The sequence below is a fragment of the Pezoporus flaviventris genome, unplaced genomic scaffold (genome assembly GCF_033815535.1).
Source record: "Pezoporus flaviventris isolate CSIRO_AGI_PZ_B2104156 unplaced genomic scaffold, CSIRO_AGI_Pfla_v1 ptg000015l, whole genome shotgun sequence".
Classification (NCBI taxonomy): Eukaryota; Metazoa; Chordata; class Aves; order Psittaciformes; family Psittacidae; genus Pezoporus; species Pezoporus flaviventris.
The window spans coordinates 37,927,453-37,951,574 of record NW_026892563.1 but is presented as its reverse complement, the minus strand read 5'-3'; the positions used below and the strand labels follow the sequence as shown (position 1 = coordinate 37,951,574).

The following is a 24,122-nucleotide window of genomic DNA, read 5'->3' as shown; positions in this document are numbered from 1 at the left end:
GAACTACAAAACCCACCCCAACTTTGAAAGACAAAAGAGCATTTCTAAACATAGAAACTTAGTCTTCTTTATGGCAGCTGAAAATGCCTCTCCCATGAAAAAGAGCCGCCCTTCATTTTTTATGTACAATACATTCCACCCCTGCAAAGTTGACGTTTAGAGGCGGACAGCCCCAACCAAGCCCTTTCCAAGCTCTCCAGAGAAGAAAGGAAAGGTGCAAATCCATTCCTTTCATGTTCTTCAGTCAGTTTGGGGGCTGCCAGCCCCACACGCAGTCGCCAAAGCTTCCCTTCGTTTCGCTTCTTCCCCCGCCGCACCACCTGCAACTGGGCCGGGGCCGCCCGGGCGATCCCCGCTCCCCACCGCACAGGGCCCGGCATCCCCGGGCTGATAACACCGCTGACGGCCCCCGAGCCCCGCGGGGCAGCCACTCACCGGCGCGGCCCCGGCGCTCCTCAGTGTCCCTGCTGGGCCGGCACCGGAGAAGCGAAGGCGAACGCACCGCAGCGCGAAGCCGCCCTACGGCACCGCTATCGATGCCCGGCCGTGGGCAGCTCCCTTCGGCAGGGCACGCCCCTCCCCGCGTCATCCCGCCTCGCCGCTGGATTGGCTGGCGCCGCGGCCGACGGCGTTTCCAGTATGGCGGCGCCCGGCGGAGCGGGGACCTGTGAGGACTTCGCCGAGTTCCAGGTAACCCGCGCCGGGCTGTGCGGGTGGTGCTGGCGGTGAGCAAGGGCGCTCCCGCTGCATCGCCGCGCTGCCGCCGCCTCCGGGCAACGCCGTGTGCGGCCCTGAGGGAACGCGCACCCCGCTGGGGGGGCGGCGAGGTCACCACTCCCCGCGACGGGCGAGATGCGGCGGCGGAGAGGGGGACCCGGCCCAGCCCAGCCTGGTCCGGCCTGGCCTTCCGGTTACCCCGGCGGCGGGAGAGCGGTGCCCTCTAGCAGGGAGCGGGGCAGGGAAACCCGCCTCCCGAGGGGGGACCCCGGGACGGGACGGGGCGTGGAGCCTCCGTGCGCGCCCGCACGTTGTTTAATGGAGAGCGAAGCGTCCCGCGTGCGGTGCGAGCAGTGTCCGGGGCGGCGGACGGCGGCGGTGATGGCTGGCCTGTTCCTTAAATACCGTATCCTAATGAAGGTGTTTCCTTTGTTTAGTTCGAGGTTTGGTGCAGGTTGTGCCCAGTTTCCCGTCTGGAAGCGTGGATCGGTGGCGATGGGGCCTTGGGCAGCGGCTCTGCGGGTGGGTTACCAGAGGGAGACCGGGGGCTGCTCGCTACTTGGCGCTCAGCAGCTCTGTCTCCCCTCTGGCCTTTGCTGCTGAGGAGACCAGTTGGTTTGCAGCACATACTGCTGCATATGCTGTATGCGCGTACTTCATATGTGCGTTTGGTGAGGGCTTTTTGTTGCTGTTTGTACGCAATCCACTTAGTTTTCTAAGGGACGGTTTTTGTAGTAGGTTTTTCTCAGGTATATGAGCAAATATGATTATTATTTTTTTAAATACAGGAGTTTCTCAGGGTGATGAGGACGATCGATGACAGAATTATCCACGAATTAAACACTACGATTCCAACAGCTTCCTTTGTGGGGAAGATTGATGCCAGCCAGACATGTAAAGAGCTGTATCAGTCTGTGAGTGTGCTCTCCTTTGACTCTTTGTCCTCTTATGGATGTTTTACGTGCATAGGCTAGTAAAGCATCCCCAGTCTCTATTGAAACCACTACCTTGATATATTAGAATCACAGAATCAACTAGGTTGGAAAAGACCTTTAAGATCATCAAGTCTAACCCTAGGACTGCCAATTCCACCATTTAGTCCATCCTCTGGTGTCACTGAGGGCCTTGTCTACACCGTGTGTGAACACTTCCAAGGACGGTGACTCCAGCACTGCCCTGGACAGCCTGTTCCAATGCCTGAGCACCCTTTGGGGAAGGAGTTGATCCTCATCTCCAGTCTAAACCTCCCCTGGCACAGCTTGAGGCTGTTTCCTCTTGTTCTATTACTTGTTCCTTGGGAAAAGAGACCGACCCCACCTCACTCCATCCTCCTGTCAGGTAACTGTAGAGAGCAATAAGGTTCCCCCTGAGTCTTCTCTTTTCCAGACTAAACCCCCCAGGTCCCTCAGCCGTTCCTCATCACACTTGTGCTCCAGGCCTTGCATCAGCTCTATTGCCCTTCTCTGGCCCCGCTCCAGCACCTCAATGCCTCTCTTGTAGTGAGGAGCCCAGAACTGAACACAGGATTCAAGGTGCAGCCTCACCAGTGCTTTATATACCTGTAATCGGCATGCTTGGCTTCTCTATGCATCTAAAGTGCATGCATGTAACAGTTACTGCAGTTTAAAACCACGTAGGGAAATTTGTTGTTCTGCAGCAGTGATACTTGAGGTGCACTTCAGGCCTCAGTGGATGGTATTAGCCCTGTCCACTTCTTCCTTTGCAAGACTCCTGCTCATGTGTATCTTTGACTTTTGATCAACTTGTTACCTGTTACTAAAAGCAGTGTTACTTCTAACGTAGAATCAGGGGTTTTCTATAGGCACAGCAGTGCCTTGACTTTAGAAAGTCTTTCTTTTAACTTGTAAATTGGAGTAATTTTATTATCTGCCGAGTTGTTGTGACTTTCTTTCTCTCCCCACTTAGTTGATGGATGCTCATACCAGCAGGGAGAGAATCATCAAAAACTGCATTGCTCAGACTTCCAATGTAGTGAAAACTCTCAGAGAAGAGAGAGAAAAGGCCCAGGATGATGCAGCGTTATTAAAGCAACTCAGGAAAGAGCAGACAAAGGTGAGTGGTGGAGCTTTGTAGAGATTACTTAGAGAGGAAAAAGAGTTGATCTTTCCCAAATGGGAAGACCAGTGTGATGGAGAGAACCTGAAGTGGATTCTGGCTTGGGCAGTCTTTTCTAAGGTTCTTGCTGGCTGGGTATATGAGAACTGTTTCCCTTAGCCCTCAGGAGAGAGCTGCTTTTATCCTGCAAGTGGAGCATTTTCTGAGATCGTGTTACAGAAATGCCATAGAAAAAACTTATGTGCTTCCCCATGGTGGGCTCTAACCTTCACTGGCTAACACCACTTAGCATATAACTTACCTGTGGCTTGCTTAGTCCTTTTAAAATGCCTGAAGGCTCATTTTGACATTTGAGATCTTGTAAAACTAGTATATCTGCAAACAGCAAATATGGGTGCTAAGGTGCAAACACCAGAAGATAATGAAATACAGCTTTCATGTATGACTCTTGCACCACACAGTTATGCAGCCTTGAAGCTGTCACCCTTAGAAGCATCATCTTTACTTGGTGTATTAAGTGGAATTCCTGTCCTCTAAGAGGAGCTTTCAGGCAACTTTGAATTCCACTTAAGTGACTTTGTCGTTCTTTAGTATTTCTTTGATTAATTTTATGAGTACCTTGTGATGGTGTGAGAGAGATTTCTGGGTTTGCATAGGGAATTTTAACTTGCAAACACCTTCTCAACCTTCTGGCCTCTGGATGGAAAGTGTAAGTACACTTACACCAGAGGTGATCTAGATGGAGCATTAGAAGTGGAGAAGGGAACCCCACTCTCTTGCCCCTGTTCCAGGCTCTCCTTTGTAGGCAAAAAGGTACTGCATATGTACTAGGAGTGGAGATTAGCTGGGATGTGAACTGTTCAGTTGATTTCTCTTCCAGACCTGCTCTGTATGGCTCATGTGCTTGCATCACATAACAAGACTGCTTGCTTATTGCTTTTTTATTTTTTGCTTACACTGGCTAGGTGTGTGTTATGTTCAGCAGTTTAGTGAGCCTTCCTCTGCTGAGGACTGTCATAACCAGGGTTTCCAATACAAGGGTGAGTTCTTCTCATAACAGCCAGATATCCCACCATCACGTATACGTATATATGGTCCTATATGCTGAGTGTGGCTTTCTCTGCTGCAGTAATTAAAGAATTGAAGAGACCAGTCCTAAAATTTTGCTGTTGTGGTGCTGAACGACTTCATAGAATCACAGAATGGTTTGGGTTGGAAAGGACCTTAAGCTCATCCAGTTCCAATCCCCTGCCATGGACAGAGACACCTCACACGAGACCATATTACCCAAGGCTCTGTCCTCTGTGGCCTTGAACACTGCCAGGGACGGAGCATTTACCACTTCCTTGGGCAACCTGTGCCAGTGCCTCACCACCCTCACAGTAAAGAACTTCTTCCTTGTATCTAACCTGAACCTCCCCTGTTATCCCTCTACCTCCAAGGGGAGCCACTTGTAGCCCCTGCTTTCAAAGAGCAGTTGGATGCTGACGCAGCTGTAGTAAAAGAACTTCCTGAGGGGATGATTTGAACTCAAGCATCTGATTTTTCCCAGGCACTGAGTGAACGAAATGTTTGTTCTTGTGCTCTTCAGAGAAGTGCTCTGTCGTGAGCTCAGATTTAAGAACCAGGTGGCAGGTGAGTGCTTTTGTTCTTAAAGCCTCACTTAGGGAACTGCTAATAAGCATCCATACTAGTTTGGAATTAGTATTTTCTTCAAATGTTGTTTGCAGAGCCAGTTTCTCAAATCATTTGGTTACTGAGCCCAGAACCTATCACTGAAACCACTGGGAGTATTGCAATGATAATGTTGAACAGTTGAAAGTGATTTCAAATAGTAAAAGCAATCCATGATTTGGAAACATCCCAGAAAGCTTTTGATGAGATGACCTCAAATTTTTACTTTATGAAGTGCATCTCCCCCACCCCCTTTTTGGATTTTTTAGTTCTCTGAGAGTGGTGTTTTCTCTACAACTCCAGAAAGCTGTCTTGACAGAAGAAATCCTACATTTAAGATTTTGCATTTCAAATATATATTCACTTGTTTGCAATACAGATCTGCTTTCTCATTTATATTTCTCTCATCCTGCTAATGGTACAAATTGGAGGATTTTATCCAAAATTTTTACTTCTGGGTCACTGAATAAGAAAACTTGGAGTAGTGCCAGTTTAGCAGCTAAATCTTTTAATCTGCTTACATCGAAACGCCATTTGATTATTGTATTAATTTGTTATTGTCTTAGTTTACTGAAACGAATTATCAGAAAATAGCCAACCAAATAAATCCTGGAAATCCAAACCATACAGCATAATGATTAACAGCTTTAGCAAGTGAATTAGTAAAGCTTGTCAAAACATGTCGTGGTTTAAGCCCAGCCAGTAATTTAGAACCACGCAGCTTGCTCACTCCCATCCTTCTTATCCCATGCTCCCTTGGGGATGGGGAGGAGAGCAAAAGAATGTGAATCCCACAGGTTGAGATAAGAACAGTCCAGTAACTAAGGTATAACACAAAACCGCTACTGCTACCACCAATAATAATGATAAGGGAAATAACAAGGGGAGAGAATATAAAACTGAAAGGGGAATTAAGGAAAAGAAAACAATAAACACAAGTGATGCGCAATACAATTGCTCGCCATCTGCCGACCGATACCCAGCCTGATGCAAGCAGTGATCTGGGCCTTCTGGGTGACTCCCCCCAGTTTCTATACTGGGCATGATGTGCTGTGCTATGGAATACCCATTTGGCTAGTTTGGGTCAGGTGTCCTGTCTCTGCTTCCCCCTGGCTTCTTGTGCCCTTCTTCACTGGCAGAGCATGAGGGACTGAAAAGTCCTTGGTAGGGGTAAGTGCTACTGAGCAACAGATAAAACATTGGTGTGTTATCAGTGTTGTTCTCAGGCTAAAGTTGAAAGCACTGCACTGCACCAGGTACTAGGAAGGAGAAAAATAACTGCTACAGCTGAACCCAGGACAGAATGTCAGATTATGTTTTAAAAACAACAACAAATTCCACTGTATAGCCATGTTCATTGATACTATATTGCTGTTCAGTTCTGCAACTCTAAGGAAAAGGCTAAAATATTTTTGCTTAATCTTGGTGTCAAAGGCAGTTAATCATAGAATCGCAGAATGGTTTGTGTTGGAAAGGACCTTAAGATCATCTAGTTCCAACCCCCCTGCCAGGGGCAGGGACACTTCACACTAAACTGTGCCACCCAAGGCTCTGTCCAACCTGGCCTTGAACACTGCCAGGGATGGAGTATTCACAATTTCCCTGGGCAACCCATTCCATTGCCTCACCACCCTAACAGGAAAGAACTTCTTCCTTACAATGCTACAGTCAAGATGATTGTAAATCTACTGACATGCACCAGCAGGAAAAACCTTTCTTTGAACTGCTAAGGATCTTCTGAGTGGTTCTTTTACAAGGACTAATCTGGGTCATCTATTCACTCTGTAGATTCTGGATGGTTATTTCAAACAGTTTGAAGTCCTGTTGAGTAGGTAAAGGTGCATCCAGCAGCTCTAGTAGTTGCGTGTGTCTGGACATCTTACTTGGAACGTTTTTGATGGAATTTCTGTCTTGGCTTGCATCTGGTCACGACCTCTAAATGAAGCCCTGTGTTTAAAATGGATAAACACTGATCCTTAGTTTGTTGAGACTCCAACAAAAATACATCCGAACTATAGGCAAAAAAAGGCAGATGGTTCTTAAATCCCTTGCTTCAGGGCCTCATGGCAGGGTCAAATTACTGCAGGTTACCTGAACACAACTGTTGGGCTTCCTGATGGGTGCAAATCAAAGAGAGTCTTACATTTCTTATGGTAAGTGCGTGTTCAAGAACTGTATATTGTGGTAGTTCTTGCTGGAGCTTTTGCATCTGTGTAAACCTGATTTGTCCTTCTGTGATCAGATAACGTCTTAACTGTTCATATATCATGAACATACATGTTCTTGTAGACCCTTTTTTGGTCAGTACACAGCAGAGACAGCAAAGGAAATGGAGAGGATCTATTTATGATCTGAATTCTAAATCTGATTCTGAGACCTGTGCTCAGTCGTAGCTTTGCTGCCAGCTTTCTCTAGTAATGCATGCATGGAAGAATGACAGCTCAAGGCTGCAGATCTAGAAAGTTGCAGTAGTGGTAAATATTGAAGACTACAGTCTACTGTTTGACAATCACTTCTTTATCTGTTTTTGCAGTTGAAATTGATGCAGTCGGAGCTGAATGTTGAAGAAGTGGTAAACGACAGAAGCTGGAAGGTATTCAATCATTTAAAATAGTGATGATGTTCTGCACTGCAAAGGAAAGAAAAGCATATGATTTAGGGGGGAGAAAGGACTGTGGAGTACTCCCTGTGCAGCTCCCTTTCTCCTCCTTGCCCAGTGGCTAAGTGACTTTTCCATGGTGGCCTATCTGAAAAGCTTTGCTGGGCCTCCAACAGTGTCAGAGAGATAAGTCTTTCAGATTTGGCTGTGTGGTATTGATGGTGCTTCTGAGCAGAGGACAGAGGAAGAGGGGGCTGTGGAAGTTGAACCTTTTCCTGATGGAGCTCCCTGGTGCAAAGGGCAGGCTTGCTGTTGCTTTCATGTGTCAACAGAGGGGGCACATCACCCTCTCGATTGATAGCCCCAGATGCTGTCTTGTTATAAAGTGATCTTGGCACTGAGCTTAAATTCTGAGGTGGCTCTATTCTGTCGCTGCAGCATTTCACACCTCGCATCTGGTTTGTTGTAGTTTTTCAGAGCTTTCAGTACTGTATAGAGAACCTCTTTTCCTCTCCAAATGCAAAAAGGACTTTTGTCTCCCTCTGAATACAGGCAGAAATGTCTCATTTAGCTGCCTGTAAAAGCATGTCACTGAAGGAATTAGAATCAGTCATAGTTGCGGCCCGAATGCTATTTGTAGCATGGAAGTGCTTATTGGTTTGCAGGTGAGGACCTCCACTCTTTTTTACTGTTGCAGACTTCTAGTTGGAAAGTACACTTACGTATTTACAGTAACCCTAACAAGCTGAAAAGTGACTGGAAAAATCTGACTAGGAAAGAGGTATTTGCCAGCATCGCTCTGGGTAGCTGTAGCGAAGAGTGGCATACAGAAAGATGCTGCTGGATAGAGATGCATGCAGTGGAATTCTGTTTGGCTAATATCAAACAAGGAATTGGCTTCCAAAACAAGATACTTCCATCAGCCTCTGGGAGGTATAACCTCCCCATTGGAGTTTATCCTTGAAGTGTATTATAGTATTATGTAAAAGACATCAAAATCAAGTTTCTACATAGTAGCATGAATGCTAAGGTTTCTCAGGCACTGTCTTTCCTGTCTGAAAAATGAGAATAGCTCTTCACAGATAGACCAATGGAGTTAAGTGGCCTGGGTACCACACTGGTATCTGTGGGTCAATGATCCTAACAGTAGGAGGCAGTGTTAGTAGGATTGTAGCATGGATCTTCCTTCCATAGGCTGCGGAGTTACTGTTCAAAAAGCTTTCAAAGGTTGCATGATAGCAAGCAAGCTGGTGTGCTGCTGGATGCAAGAGACCCTTACAGTCTTTTAGAGTGACCCTTAAAATGTGACCAGTGACCCTTAAAATGTCTTTTGATAGACAATGGACAAAAATGGTGCAATTTGCTTATTTTAGTAAGAATTTGCATGCTTCTGAATAAGAACCTTTATGGCTCTTGATTTCTACAGTTTGCTTCTGTTGCTTAACTGATCTCAGACCACTGCATATTCTTCACTGTTCCAGAGGTGTCCACTGCATGTGGTAACATAATGTGACATGCTGTCTGTGTGAGGGAAAGAAACTGTATCACAGCTTTTGTTTTTCTGCAATATGAAGCCATTTGTAATACGTGTCTGTTTCTTAATGTAAATTACATTTGAAAACAAGTTGAAAATGACTCAGAAGTTGTTAAGAATCAATTCTAAAGCTGATGCATGCTCCAGACTTCACTTCTGTTGAAGCTGCCAGAGGTTCTGAACTCTGAAGAGGGGCATCAGCTGTAGAAGATGCTAGGAAGATACTGTTCAAAAGAATGTATTTATATGAAGTGATACATAGCTTCCCCAAGTCACTGTCCCACTCATTTTGCATGTGAAGCCAGTGGAAGAGTTCACGAAACTTAATCTCCTGACAGTCCTAGGCATTTGGATCTGAAAAGGCCTGGATACCTTGGAAACCAGGAGTGCTGGTGGGGGAGCTGGTAACTGCCTCAGCTTGGTGTTAGGTGCTGCTCGTGTCGCTTTTCAGGACATGTGCTGGACAAAGTTCAGAGCCAAAACAACAACTAAATTGCTTGTACAGAGCACCTGTAACTTTGGTGTGAGCCTGTGTGTTGTACTTTAGATTCAGACTGCCTGACTTTAAATAGTCACATTTGTTAGGGTAAGCAGTCTGCTTGACAAGGCCCAGAGTTCACACTAAATAAATGTGATCTTCAGTCTCTAGTTCTGTGTGCTAAATTTTACTCAGAGAAGGTGCAGAGGTGAGTGAGGCAAGAGCAGTGTGCCCTTTGCATAGGCAGCATCACCTGCTCTCAGATAACTAACAGTATGAACATGGCTTCCAAGAGCCCTTGCACCTCTTAGCTGTCGTGGCAATGTAAAATGCATTTGCTCAGGAAAGAGAAGAGTAGAGTATCCAGATTTGAATGCCAGAGTGAACTTAACAGAACACAGCTGGTCAGTAGCCTTCCACTGGTGATTTCCCCTCCCTCTTTTAAAATAAAAGAAAAAAGGCATCAGCATCTTTGATGACAACAGACTGCCAGGATTATGAGCCTGCCTTGTCTGAGGGAGAACACCTTTAGTGCTGTGCAGTCCCCCAGCATCAGGCTGCAAACTTTGGATTCACCAAAGCCAGGAGAGAAGGTGAATGGAGACAGATGCTTTGGTAAGTACCATTTATTGGTACAGCAGGGCTGGGTATCTTGAGATGGGTGCTCAGTCAAGAGGGAGTTGCCTGAAGTTTTTCTCATCTGCTGGAGGAGGGCTGATTCGCTTTTGCTCTTCTGTTTTGGTGTCTCAGGTATTTAATGAACGTTGCCGAATTCACTACAAGCCTCCGAAGAGTCAATGATGTGGGGTATTTTCCATCAAGTTGGTCCATAACCGTGAGAGCCAAACTGGAAAGAGACCTTGGGTGAGCTGTGTTGCGACCCTCCAGAACCAGTAGAACCCAGTCTTGTTTTGTTTTGGACCTACTTAGCTGAAAGTTCAAGATGAAATGATTCTCCTGTAATTAAGAGAAAACAACTCATCTTTTGTACAAAATATGTGAACAAATGAATTTTATAGTATTAAAATAATTTTCAAATGGAATGCAAAACTGGCATCTTTCTTGCACTTCTACAGCTTCAACAGTCCTAGAGGGAAAGAAACAGTAAAAACCAGCTCTGAGCAGGGAGGACAGGGTGCCTGTTAATCAGTGAACATGGTATCTTTGTGCAAATAATACACTAAAATCTGAAAGGAAGTGACACATTGCAGAATGATCAGCAAGCGTAGGTTCAGCAGCCCTGAAAGGAGGAAGCTGTCACCATTGTTCTGAACTACTCAGCATCGGCAGCATTGGTTCAGAGCTGCATGCGGATGCAGGTTTGCCAATGTTCCCACAATGCTGACAGGCAGCATGCGTCACATACTGCCTTTGGTCTGCATTCCCAAGTTCTGTAATTTTTCTTTAAATAGGGAACTTTGGAGTGGAGATGAAGATAAGTCTCAATTCAGGAATGAGGCAGCTCGCTATCCCTCCTCCTGAAATTTGAAAGTAATCCCATAGGTGAATTGCATTTGAACTGGCAAAATAGCTGCGCATACCTGGTCCTGTTGCTTCTGGCTGTAGCTGTATATTTAGAAAGCTTTAGTGCAACACCTCTGCTGTTAAAAGCGGGTAAGTATGAAGAAGGCAGAATTGCTGTAATTATACCTTTATGTTTTGCTAACTAACTGGCTGACAGTCAAATAACAAGGTCTATGTGGTTGCCAGCTGGTTTTATTACTTAGCACTAAGTCTTTAAGAAGCCTTTAACTTGAAGAGTCTTAAAAATACAGTCCCCATCTTAGAAATGCTTTGGAATTCAGTAACAGTACCAAAATTACTGTATACTCCCACTTCCCTAAAAGCTGTGCATATATGGGGTGGTGGGAAGTAAATGGAGGAATGTACCTGTGCTACTGGAAAGCGGGCAAAAATCTGTGCAGCATCATCTGGTTTATAGTTGTTTGTCCATAAGAGACTCGAACTACTTGGTGGCATTTATTTTTGGGCAGCAGAGACATTAAGTCTCACTTTTCTTTGAGAATGGGGCAGAAATGTAATTTAAGTCTCTGAGGCTATAAATCCTAATTTTCAAACTTCATTATTTTTCCCTTTTTCCCCCAAGGTACTGCAACTGCTCTAAGCAGAACTTTACTCCATTTGAAGTGCTAGTCTCGCTCTCGAAGTATCCTCATTGTTTTTCTGCATCTCTGAAAGCAGAAAACATGTTTGTTCTTCAACTGATAAATTCTTACAAGTGTTTATTCTCAAAGTGGAAAGCAAATACTGCTCAGAACTGTGGGCTGAATTGCTACCAACCTAATTTGCACAGGAGATGGTCCAGTAATGAGATGTTGAGAACAGTTAGTTTTGATTAAAAAGTCAGTACTCCTGAGAGTGACCTCTAATATAGGTGTCTAAAATACTTGTTCTGTCTGTGGCCTGGATCTACAACTGCAGGATAAATGTTCCTTTTAAGTCAGCTGTATGATAGAAACTTCTGCCAGTGTGTATAGACAGCTGGCATCAATACTCTGGAAATTCATGCTTGTATTTCTGTAGAAACTAGAGACTGCAATGAGAATTAATCGCTGTCCTCCTCTACCCATCCAGATGTTTGCTCAGCTGTTGTGGAAAAAATTCTTCACTTAAGCAGATGCTGTGAAAAATGACCTGTGGAATGGATGTGATACATACCTAGATTTGTTTTTCTCTTTTTTCAGTAGCCCAGTTTAGCAGTTGTTATGAGAAAACGATGGGAAAAACCCCAACAACCAAAAAAAAACCAACCCTAATGTAGCACTGTTTTTCATCTGAATATAAGGCCAAACAAGTAGACCTATACAAACCTATATATGAAGAACTTCTGACACCGTAAGTTCTAAGTCCCAAACCTCCCTTCTGCAGGTGTTTGCAGCATGTATACAGAGGTTTGCACTGAGAAGTTGAATTACTCTGTTTAGTTTGCTCTGAGCACAGAGGGATATCTCTTACAGTACATGGCAAATCGCATGGATCAGAGGCTGTTTGAGTCTTGCTGTTGAACATAGTGGAACATTAAGGTGAGTTACTGGAATTGCATGCCATGCTTTGGAGCACAGGGAAGGAGAAAATGACTTTGCTATTTTTTTTTGAGTATTTAAGATCTGCCTGCGAAGGGGGATGTTTTGTGATGGTATGCTAATGGCACTGGTATGACCTGTGGGCTGTACTAAACAAAGGTAAAATCTCTGTTCAGTGACCCTTGTCCATTCTAGGGTCGTGCTTAATCTGCGATTGAATCCTGCTTCAACTGTACCATCAAGGTAGTCACAAAATTACTGGGCTGCTTGATGTCATATGAGAATCAAATCATGCACCCCACAAATACCAGGATTTCATCTTTTTCCTGGTTCTAACTTTTATTTCTGCAAGTAAAGGCACAACTGATGTCCCTGCCAAAAGTCTAGATCTCCCGCAGGTGGCTTGCCCCACTGGTGGGGCTTTCGCATTGTTTGGACGTGGTAAATACAGGTGAGCAGATCCTGTTTGCTTGGGATGTCCTCTCAAGTGTGAGCTGCTTTTTTCCTTCTGTGAAATAGAGAGATGTGTTTTTTCTGGCACTCAGCGCTGTTGTCTTCTGCAGCCTGTAGGCATGGAAGACTAATGAAACAGGTAACCTCTTTACAGAACATTTTTAAGGATAGAATTTGGTTGTCTTGGAGCAGACTGAGGGGAAGCGGCTCTTTACTGGTACAAGAGGCTCAGCACAGTCTTTGGGATATTACAGTTTTGTGCTGCTGAAATCTGAAATCAGTGTGAGAAGCAGGAGGGGAGACCTTTATTGCAGAGCAGCATATTAGAAGTCAAGACTCTTGTTACTGTGATGATGACAAACAGATCTTCAGTTGGTGAATGGAGGGCTGCTTTCTTTTGGCAGCTCTTAAAATGGTGCAGACTGTGTGTCATTTAATCCAGTCACAATTACGTGCCTTGTCGCTGTGAAACCAGAAGACTGACCTACTGACTTAGCTTTCACAATCATTCCTACAGAGGTGACTTAATTTCTGGTTTAAAAATAACTCATAAATTCATAACCCTGGGATTTGGGTTTTGTTTGCTTGGTGTTGTACTCATGTTTTTATTGCCTATAACTTGTGCTTCCTAAAATTGCTTATACAGGACCAGAGAATAGTGGCCTGCAGGCTATAGACATTTATTTCTCGATTACTGGGATAGTGCAAGATGTTACTCAGCTGTAGAACTATAAGGTGCTGTTCTCCCAGCACAGATTTTCCAAGTTAAGAGCAGTAGTTATGTGAAGAGAAGCTGCCATTGTGCCAGTGGTGAGTGTAAGCTGAAATGGTATGTAACATCAAACAGGTCTCCAGTACCGAAGTGTATGCGCTCACTGGCTTGTCGATGTTGTGCAGGAGATGGAATGGGGATGTCTGTTCTTCTCAAAACAGCATTCCAAATGCTGTTTCAGTACATCCGAAGCTTAATAATTAGAGAGAGGTGTAGATGCGGTTGCCTTGCATGTCCATTGCCACTGATCGTCTTTGATAGCAGGTCTTTGAAACATCAAGATTTCAGAGTGACTTCATGAACTACATGTGCAGGATGAGTACTGCATGCAAATCTTAGACATATCACTGGATTTTGGGGGATGTCCATTAGCATTCCCGTGGAAAGAAGACAGGTTTGCCTGTGTAATTTTTAGCATCAGCTTGCTGACAGTGTTGTTTTTCCTTCCCTTTTGCACAAATGTGTGCATTCAGGAAGAAAAAAAAAAGGAAGTTCTTACACTTGGAAGTCAAAACCCAGCCAACCCAGAAATACAGAATCCAGTGAATAATTTCCAGACAATGTTTTCTTGGTTTCACACCTAGAGGATTAAAATTTAATTCTCTTAGTCTTTGTGCTCATGTATATTGCCTACTAATCAGAATCAGTGGTTCTCCAGGGAAGTAGTGCTGCTATGGGGATCTTATCAACATCCCTTCCCAGGGCAGTTAGATCTGCACCCTGGAGAGTGATATGGAGAGGTTTATAAAACGCCCTGGTGTAGCACTGATGCCGTATGGTTGTTGAAACATCCCATGGCTTCTGGCCTCGGTAGGGTGAGCTGGCTCTTCCAGTTAGTTGGCTTATCTGTCCTGCTGTGTGAATAAGATGCATGATAGTGACATGTTGGAAGATGATCAGCATTGAGTGAATCAGCAGGGTCTTATGCAACACAAGGCATTTGAGCTCATTAGCTTGAATTGTTGTTAACTCCCTGGACTGGGCTTTGAGGAACTCCTGATCTCAAGCGGCGAATTTGGAGAATGTGGCAGAATCCCAGTTTTAACACTTCCCTTCATTTGCAAGGACTGGGAACACTTTTTGTTCAGAAAGATGTTGTCTCAGGACAACTGTTTTTTCTCAAATGCCTTTCATCCACTCTCCTGACACTAACACCGATGTTCAGAGTTTGGGAAGTTCTGCACCATCTTCATTGGTAACATGCTGTTACTCTGATCTATATACTGTGGAGTTTAAGTCCTCTACAGCCCCAGTTTCTCAATCCTGGGGCCTTTATACCAAGAACAGGCCTTGAAGTTAGATACGAAGTACTTGTTTACAGTCTGTTCCATCACTTGTCATTTGAGGAGTGTTTGGAACCTGGTTAGGACACTGATAAGTCTGTGCTACACAGCCACCATTGCTGTGGCCATGAACATGCTTGTTTCTAGGAAATTCCCTAATGCTGATTCCAGCAGAAATGTCCATTGCCTGTGTGCCGCACATACCCCCATGTACCCCCACCTAGGGACTAAGATTGCCTGATCGCTTGCTGCTTCTCTGGTCCTAGCTCTGGAACAGCATTCCTCCCACTTGTTGGAGAGGGGGGTTTCAGGAATACTAAAGAGGAGCAGTTTTTTCCTCTGGTCTTGAGGTGTTGGTTCTTCCTTACCAGGTAGGGCTGCTAACAGTTGCCGGCAGTAGATTGAGTGTGTTTTGAGCTTTGTACGTTCACGTATGGTCACGAATGTGACTCTCATATGTTTGACTGTAACTGTATGCTACAGATTTCAGTTCTGTGTGAAATATAAATACCTTGAGCAGCTATTGTGCACACACAACTGCTGTAGTGAGAGGGATCATATTTTGTCTGTTAGGAAGTTGGCACAAGAGTTTCATAAAAACCTGTAAATAGTACTGCATATTCAGTTGTTATTATGACTGCAGCTATAGGTTTGATGTGAAAGAAGCAGAAATAACTCATTTGCAGTACTTGATTGTAGGATTTAATTTTTTTCCCCTTCTGTTTCTGGTGTTTACCTTGGCACCTTTCTGGTTAGGCAGAGGGTAGCATAGTCACTAAAACTAAAATGCTATCTGCTTCAGTTTCTCCCTTGCAAGGATATTGAGAGAATACAGTTTCAGTAAGATTACTGCATGCTTTCTTCTGATCTTGAATGGTGTTGGGAAATACTGGGTGTGACTAATCCATTTCCTAAGCACAGAGACTAGTCACCTGCACATGGGTGGAGGGGCAAGAAGTTCTAGCTGTGGCCCAAACCAACTGTCTTAAAATGCAGGTAGCTGGGGGCTGTTTTTTGCTTTTCTTATTGACGTGGAGCCTATACACACTTAAGATTTTAAAGTGGTTCTTACATTTGGTATTATCAGTGTTTTGCGTTGCTTTTTTCCCCCCTTTTCCCCCTTTGTCTCCTTCTCCAGTTCAGTAATGGTAGGCTCCATGTGTTACAGGTCATATGATTCCATGACACATGTGTATGTATATATACGAGATGCCTGCTGACTCTGCTCAGGCTGCACTAAACTTCCCTCTTCAGAACCACCCAGCATTTCAGAGAAGTTACCTGCCACTATGATGCCTGGGGGCTTATCTGAGACCAAGCCTGCTACTCCAGAAGTCCAGCATATTGTTAACCAGGTGAGTTGTGACCTATCTGAAGATGAATTCTCTGTCTGCCAAGGGCAGCAGCTTATGCAAAGGCTGGGAGACCAGGTGGTGATAATGATCCAGTGTTTAAAGTGAAGAAGCTAATGCCGAACGTGTGAATTCCCTTGCCTGTCAGTATTTTTTCAGCATTCTGCATAGGTACTGCTGTGGTAAGACTGAGGGGAACCACTTCTCTGTCTCATCCTTGCAAGGGATAGTACTGCTGGCTTCCGTCAGTTAATAACGTTCATGTGTACTTCAAAGGCCAGCTCTGTTGTGCCAGCACTGAGGTCACTTGTTTGAACTTGGTATATTTGAGAGGAGAAGATTGTACTTGGCAGAATTAATTCCTCATTGAAGGACATGGATAGGACAAACCATGTGATAGTATCCAATAAATATATACACATGACAAGGCTATGGATAAATGGCATGTTCTCTGCTGGTATCTCTGGATTGTTTTCTGGAGTGACAGTGAAGATGCAGAGCCCGCTAGCGAGCCTGGCAGCATGAGTCTAGTTGCATGATGTTTGGTTGCTTCAGTCACGCTCTGGAAGCAGCTGTGTGAGCAACACTTCTGCAGATCCTCTAATGCCCTACAGTGCAGCAGCTCTTAAAAGTGTATGAAGTGTGTCCTGAGGAGTGGGAGGGGATTGGGAAGGCTTCTTTTGTGACCCACCCAACCAATCACCTTCACCCTCCCAGCTCTGTAAGAATTGCTCATCCCTCTTTGGCAACTGCATGAAGTGTAGTTTATGCCCTCCTTGAGGAAATAAAAATAGGAAGTAGTGAAGGTGAACATATTGGCCCATATGGCTGCACACGCCTAATGTGCAGGGATCCCAGCTTCCTCCTTTGCTGTGCCATAGAGGCCAGAGTTTGCACCAGCACCATTCCGTGTTTCCTGCTACCTTGCAGGCTGAGACCAGGCAATGATGAAGCCAAACTTGAGGTGAGCTGGGCTGTGCATGTGGAAGGGCAGAGCCACCAGGAGATATGTGTAAATAGGCTGTGTAGGCTGGTGTCAGAGTACTCCGACCAGGTTCTTTGAGATATTTCACATATGGAAGGTATACTGTTTAATATCTAATTTACTTATCTGATACTATTTGATGGTACATGAGGCTTTTGATTTAGCAGAGTGATACAAATACACTGGTAGCACAATACAGATATATTAGTCTTAGCAATAGAGCAGTTGGAATACAGCAGTTGGTGTGACACCACCAATGTGATCTCCATGTGGTCACTCTAGTATGCTCATTGTCATGACACTAGGCATCCTCAGTCACCAGGAAGGAGTACATGAATTGAAGCCAGTTCAAACCTGCTGTTGTCTTCAAAATTCTTTAGTTCATTGTCAGGCAGAGTGCTGTATTCACTCCCCCCAATACTGGCCTGCCTACCTCTGGGAGGTGTTCACATTCTTTTAATGAACTCAGAGTTACACCACCAGTTGATCCACTCAACTGACATAGCTATTTATCTAAAACAAATACTTTCTGGTCCCCTTTTTGTTGAGATAAAGTCAGCCTTTGCAGAGGCTGTGGTCAGTCACACCCTGCATTTTCTGAGTTTCATAGGCACATCACTCTTGCCCAGCTCCTCTGAGTCACCTTCCATTGTAGGGCTTTGTTGGTCAGTCACAGCTGGGGCTGCCAGAGTTGATTTGAACAAAGTATTGGTGCTTGGTCCTCTCACTTCATGGTGCCAGCTGAAGTTGCAGTGTTCGTGGCCAAGTTGGATGGGGCTTGCAGCAACGTGGTCTAGTGGAAGTTGTCTCTACCTGTGGCAGAGGCTGGCACTAGGTGATCTTTAAGGTCCCTTCCAACACAAATCATTCTATGACACTGATTAAATTACTCAGGAGCAGTATCACTGTTCCTGCTATGCCGGCACCAAGTGGTTGAAGGAGCAGCCCTTGCAGAGATAGGAATTCCCCTTTACCTGAGAAGGGAGACCCTGGGCAGGGACTTGTGGCATCTTTGCATATTTGCAGTTCCTGTTTCCTCATGTGTAGGATGGGGAGGGCAATGCTTCATGCCAGCTCGGGACTGTGCAATTTAACTAATGAGTCTGTGAAGTACCTTAAGGGCCTCCTTTGAACACTTTGCTAGGCCAGTGTAGGATGCCAGATGCTCAGCTCTGGTTTTAATTCTTGGCTGTGTTAGGGGTGATCAAAAGATCCTAACCTATTGCAGTGTATATCAGAGATTAAATCCCAGTGCTCAAATGTCAGTGAGCAAATATTCACTTCAAAATGTGAATGCTGGTTTCAGGCTGTGCTAATGCTCACAAAGTACAGGCAAATATGGAACCTGAAATGCAGATGTACAGATTTCTGTGTGATTCCAGAAAAGGACTGATCTTGATTTTCGTGTTCTTCTATTCTCAGTAACCTCAAGAAAATGAAAACAAATTAGTCTTTGCTGTTTATTTTCTGCAAGGTGAAATTTCTGCCTTGTGCTGAAAACAGGAGAGAGCTCTCACTGGTGTGTGTCGTCGTCAGTCCTGTCCGTCCGTCCCCCCCCAATAGAGGCTTTCATATAATTCTGTAAGGAAAATATTCTGCAGGAACAAACCTTATATTGAGGCAACCCTTTCATGATGCAATTGTGTGGGATTTTATGCTCTGCTAAGCAAAGCAGCAGCTCATATGATTTGAGGGAAGTTGTGAAGAGCACCTGTAGACCTTGGGATGCCCAAGGTCCATCTGCTCTTGGGATTGCGTAATTATTTACTCAAGCCTCTGCCTTGTCTCCCCTGTAGTCACCCTTAGTGGGTTGGGCAATGTTATTTTTTCAGTTTCCTTCATTTAGAGCTGTTGCCTAAAACTGGGGAATGTCTTGGGTTTAAGGACCTGTTAGGAATGTTGCATTTTCCCATCTCAGGATTTGGGAGCTGTCTGCCTGCCTAGTTATACTGAAGGCTCTGTCCTTAAATAACAAATGGGGGGATGTAGTATGGGAGAGATTGTAAAACTAGACAGAACTCCCTTTTGTTTTGTTTTGTGCTAAGAGAAGACTAATATGTACCAGAAGTTGCCACTTTTGCAGCCAGAGCATTCTAGGAGCCTCCCAGCCCAGCCAGCTGGAAGAGGGTTGGAAATGGAAGTTTCCCTGGTTTGCTAGAGTCAGGAGCTCCTGAGTTGAAAGTATAGCTCTCAGTTCCCAAGGACAGAAATCCTGTGGAAGCTGCTTGGCAGAAGAGTAAGAGATTGAGGAGCCTGAATATGATGATAATTTCTGACTCTGTGGCAGTAGCTGATCTGGATGTTCCTTGGGTGCTTCTGGGAACCTGCCTGCTAGGAAAGAATGCCATGGGAGTGGCAGCCACTCTGGAGGTGGATGTGCTGGGAAAGCCAGTCTCCACTGTGGTGAACCAGGAGGGTGGTGAGAAGCTCTGAGGTGCTGCTAGTCCCTTCCAGGGGTTGCCTGAGGAGGCTGCCAAGGACGCGCTCCTCTGCCCAACTTCCGGAGTGCATCAGGCTGATGGCATGGGTGTCATGTGCAGGAGAGGCTGTTACTCAGCCTGCAGAGGATTGTTTACGCTTTCTACAAGACTAGGTTTTCAGGTTATGTTCACTGCAGTTGCCTTTCTATATTTGTGACCACATACATGTGATACGACAACTATGTGTGTCACATAATCACTATAGAAAGCCAGTTATGATCCTGCCCCTCTGCTCTCGTGCGACCCCACTTTGGAGCACTGTGTGCAGTTTTGGTGTCCTCGACGTAAGAAGGACATAGAGCTGTTGGAGCAAGTCCAGATGAGGCCATGAGGATGATCAGGGGCTGGAGCATCTCCCGTATGGAGACAGGTTGAGAACATTGGGGCTGTTCAGCCTGGAGAAGAGAAGCTGTGTGGAGACCTCAGAGCAGCTTCCAGTATCTGAAGGGGGCCTACAAGGATGCTGGAGAGGGACTCTCCAGCAGGAACTGTAGCAATAGAATGAGGGGTGATGGGTTCAAACTGAAACAGGGGAAGTTCAGGTAAGATATAAGGAAGAAGTTCTTTACTGTGAGCGTGGTGAGGCGCTGGCACAGGCAGCCCAAAGAAGTGGTGAATGTTCCATTCCTGGCAGTGTTCAAGGCCAGGTTGGACTGAGCCTTGGGTGACATGATCCAGTGTGATGCATCTCTACTCATGGCATGGGGTTGGAACTGAATGATCTCGAGGTCCTTTCCAATCCAAACCATTCTATGATTCTATGATGCCTCATAGATGCAGGGGCCAGACTGCCCCTGCTGCTCACCCCTATCTCACTTGCTAGTCCCCTGCCCCTTCAGCCTAGTAATTACGGGACTATTTAATCTTTGAGAGGACAGTACCACTGTAATTGGTGCTGAACCTAAATCTTGCTCTACACTTTGTGTGTTTCAGGAAAGACTATTAGCACTTTTTTTGAAATATGTGTATCAACAGTCTGTAGATATCTGAACTGCATATTTTAAGATCCACAGTGCTTAAACTGGGTACTGTTCATAAACACCTAACTGAGCTGTGAGTGTGAATGCTGTCAGCACAGGCTGTTGTTTCTTCTGGAACCCTATAGCCTAGGAACTACATCAGCTAGAAAGTCTTAAGTCTTGGGGAATTTTAAAGAATGCTGGAGGCAATGCTAGGGAAGAGGGCTGGAAGTCTTCGTGTAAATAGAATTATTTTGGGGGTTGTGGGTTTAGTTCATTAAGGGTGTGGTTTGAAAGTATGAAAACTGGAGCGGTAGATAGGAAAGAAATATGAACCTGCTAACTATTTTTCCCTTTCTTTTTACAGGTGAAGCCACAATTTGAAAGCAGGGAAAACAGGACATGTGGCATCTTTAAAGCCATAGTGTATAAAACTCAGGTGGTCGCTGGGATAAACTACTTTATTAAGGTCTGTATATGTTACAGGAGCTTTGTAATTATGGTTTGTAGTTAAACAATGTAGGTGACTTGCATAGTGGCTTATAACAAGAAAAGGAAGCAAATTTAATAGGAAACCACCTGATGTAACTAACAGATGCTTATAAAATTCCTATATTTGGCACTTTTGTAGAACAGGAATATGAAAACTTGTAAAACATTCACTGTGCTGCTTCAGATGTGAATAGTCAGTTTCACAGGATCATCTCCAAGACTATGGATTGTTTTATCAGATCAGATTATTTAGTCTCTGCCCTCCTGTGTCCTTTCAAGGCAGAGCAGCTTTCCTATTGGGTCTGTGTCCTCCAGTTGTATTTATTATGATGAATTTGAAGTCAGCCTGAGGCCCTGGTGGACAGTTAGAGTGAATTTTTTAATGAAATGCAAGCATCCCATACTCTGCAGACTAGTTTTTCATGCAAGCATGTGTGTTGATGTTCTGATTCTGTGTCACGTGCTGCAGAGGTACAGCCTGCCTGTGAGTTCTTCCTGTATTTTCAAACCCCGCTTTCTGTTGCAGAGGTAAAATGGGTAACACTTAATTTGGAACCCTCTGATAGCATCATCCTCTACTAGATAACCTTACCCAAGGATCTGAGCAGCTTTCAGCTGGGCATATTTGCAACTGACGGCTGGAAAGCATTGCTTAGTGGCAGGCTGGCTTTCTGGAAGTAGAGCTGGCTTTGCATGTGACTGCTGTGTCTTAACTCCACATGTGTGCAGACACATGCCCAGCCTTGACAAGGCTCAGAATCTTCATTAATTAAATTGACAGATAGATTGGGCTAGTATTGGATAGTAATTCTGCAGAGAGACATTAAGAGCATTTGCTCCACACTTCTCATATTTAGTTGAACCCAGGAAGGACAGATACTGCCAAACCTTCCTCTTTTCCAAGGCCTTCCTTAAAGTAACTCTTAAGAGTTATTTCTGCTCTGTGAGCATCATGAATTATACTGGTAGACTACCTATTATATGACTAGTCTGAGTTGTACTTACATCAGTGATGTTTTTCTTCCCTTGGTCCTGTGAGATGTGCTTTTGTAGGTGAAGTACTGAGTGATGAAGAGGAACAATTTACGGGAAGGCTGCAGTAAAGCCAGAAGTCATGCCCAGTTGCGTTTCTTCCCTTTGTGCATTTTATTGCTGACCTAGGCAATGTAGAATACTTGTCTGCTGTCCATGCTAAGCCTCATGACCAAACTGCTCAGAAATGAAGACTGACATGTTACTGAACTGGGAGGAAATCCATTTATGACACTGAAAATGGATTATTTGTCTCTTCTTTCCCAATCTGGCAAGTGACGGGAAACAGTTACTCGTTTTAGCATTAACTGGGATGAGCTCTGTGACAAGATTCATTATTTTATAATTCTGAATTTTCCACACCACTAGTATTTTACCAGAAGACTTAGAGCTCAGATGTAATCCAGACCAAAACAAACATAGTGCCATGTTGCAGCTACCAGAAAGTATGTAGCAACCTCTTGGTGCCTAAGGCATTAAACATCCCGTTAATACTATATAATTGGGTTAAGAGCTGTTGAAGTAAAAATGGACATATGCCTAAAATTAAGCTTCTGAGCAAAGATCTTCTTCCAAGTATATAAAGAACATCCTTTTGTTTGAACCTGCTTTGAACCCATGATTCTCACTTTCCCACTGTTTTGGTTTCTAGGTCCAGGTTTCTGATACCGACTACGTCCACTTAAAGGTGTTTCAGAGCCTTCCTCAAGAGAACCAAGGTCCCAGCCTTGTCGGTTTCCAGACTGGCAAAACCAGAGATGATCCTCTGACCTACTTCTGAGACACAAGGAGCAATGGTGTCTTATTTCTACAAGTTGCATGTGGCTTCTGCCTGTGTCAGTAAATGCATGAATACAAAATAAGTTTTGAAACCTATTTAACGTACCGTGTGTCATATCTAGGTTTGCTGCCTGGCTGAAGCTCCAATAGGCTATGAAATACTAATCAAGGCTATTTCCACTACCTCAGCTACTATAGCTAAGACAGAGCACACCCATTTCAGTCTCTCTTTCCAAAGCACTGTCAGGCATCTTCTGAAGACAACACTTGGGCCTCCCCGGTATAATTCAGGCATAAGAGCCTATGTATGTCTGCATGTGGCTTCTTGGGTTTACTTTAAGCATGCTAAATACAAATTATTTGCCATGCAGAAAGTGAGTGACGTGGATTAGATGGATAGATTAGATAGATAATTTCTGGCCTGGGTGAACTGAGAAACCAAACTGTGTCCCCTTGTAAGTGCAGCTTCACTGTACAGGAGCAGGGTGGAGGGCAGGAATGAGCTCCTTGAAGGAGCAGAAAGATGCCCCCCACCACAGAGCAGCATTCAGCCCCTGGCGCAGGGAGGGGTGTCCTGATTCAGAATGTGCTTTCCTGGAGACCTGGGGAGCTCATGCCCTTTTGGGTAGCATCAGCCGCCCTCAGTGAGAGCGGCCTTCAACTGAGCTCTGAGGTGCCAAAGATAGAGGGCAAACCCAATCCACAACAAAAATACTTCCCATTTCCAGTTAGCAGCTGCTCAGCTAGGGACATGTGCATTACCTGCTAGGGAGCTGGGCTCAAAGTACAAGACATTAAACAGGTTTCAGGCCATGCCTTGCTTGTATTCATATTTTGGTGTTACAGTGAAGGATGGGTGTGTAACTGGCACGGGCATCTAGTGTGGAGGAAAATGTGGCAGCTGCCCCTTTCTCTTCATGCCAGTATCCTTTGTCAGATGCTTTAGTTCCTCAAAATGTTAGAACCTTTGGCCTCCTGGGAGTAGTCCTTCACCTCATGCAGCTAATACAGTTTCCACAAGAGCTCAGAACTGCAGCCTAATGTTAGCAGCTCTCCAAAATGCAGCAAGTCTTGCATTATCACCACTGATACCCTCTCACAGCATTTGGAGGTAGTGCTCAGCTTTTTGAAGCATGGAAGCTCTTTGGGGTGGGGAGTTACCAGCACCAAAAAAAGACTCTGTCTCCAAACCCACTGTTTTAGCAAAACAAGAAGTGCCATAATAAGTCAGTGTTAGTGCTCCCTTTATTCCATATTGGAAGGGGGGTTCTTGGGCTCATATGAGCAAAAGCATGTTAGTCCCCCAATAACCAGGAGGCAGAACATGCTGCTTCTAAGCAGTTCTGGTTATACAGGCACACAGAGCACATCTTTAACACAAAGCCCTGTAACGTGCATGTAAGCCTGCTGTG

The 24,122-nt window shown here is 44.8% G+C and overlaps 2 protein-coding genes across 6 annotated transcripts; both read left to right on the top strand.

Annotated features, from left to right (window-relative positions):
- The first annotated feature begins 556 nt into the window (after window positions 1–556).
- MIX23 (mitochondrial matrix import factor 23) lies at window positions 557–15,986 on the top strand. 5 transcript variants are annotated; one of them, XR_009743503.1, is made up of 6 exons: window positions 557–690; window positions 1,506–1,631; window positions 2,644–2,790; window positions 7,001–7,060; window positions 11,968–12,122; window positions 15,799–15,986. XR_009743503.1 is itself a non-coding variant. In XM_061454046.1 (5 exons), exons 1-5 carry the CDS (start codon window positions 640–642, stop codon window positions 15,805–15,807), a joined length of 393 nt encoding a protein of 130 aa, XP_061310030.1. In that variant the 5' UTR covers window positions 557–639; the 3' UTR covers window positions 15,808–15,986. The 5 variants fall into 5 exon arrangements, 3 of the variants coding, with proteins under 3 accessions (XP_061310030.1, XP_061310028.1, XP_061310027.1); XR_009743502.1 differs by lacking the exons at window positions 11,968–12,122; window positions 15,799–15,986 and adding exons at window positions 9,532–9,693; window positions 9,829–10,121; XM_061454046.1 differs by lacking the exon at window positions 11,968–12,122.
- CSTA (cystatin A) lies at window positions 15,868–22,806 on the top strand. The gene is made up of 3 exons (XM_061454047.1): window positions 15,868–15,985; window positions 20,774–20,875; window positions 22,583–22,806. The coding sequence occupies exons 1-3, from the start codon at window positions 15,920–15,922 to the stop codon at window positions 22,709–22,711; spliced, it is 297 nt and encodes a 98-aa protein (XP_061310031.1). The 5' UTR covers window positions 15,868–15,919; the 3' UTR covers window positions 22,712–22,806.
- The last annotated feature ends 1,316 nt before the right edge of the window (window positions 22,807–24,122 follow it).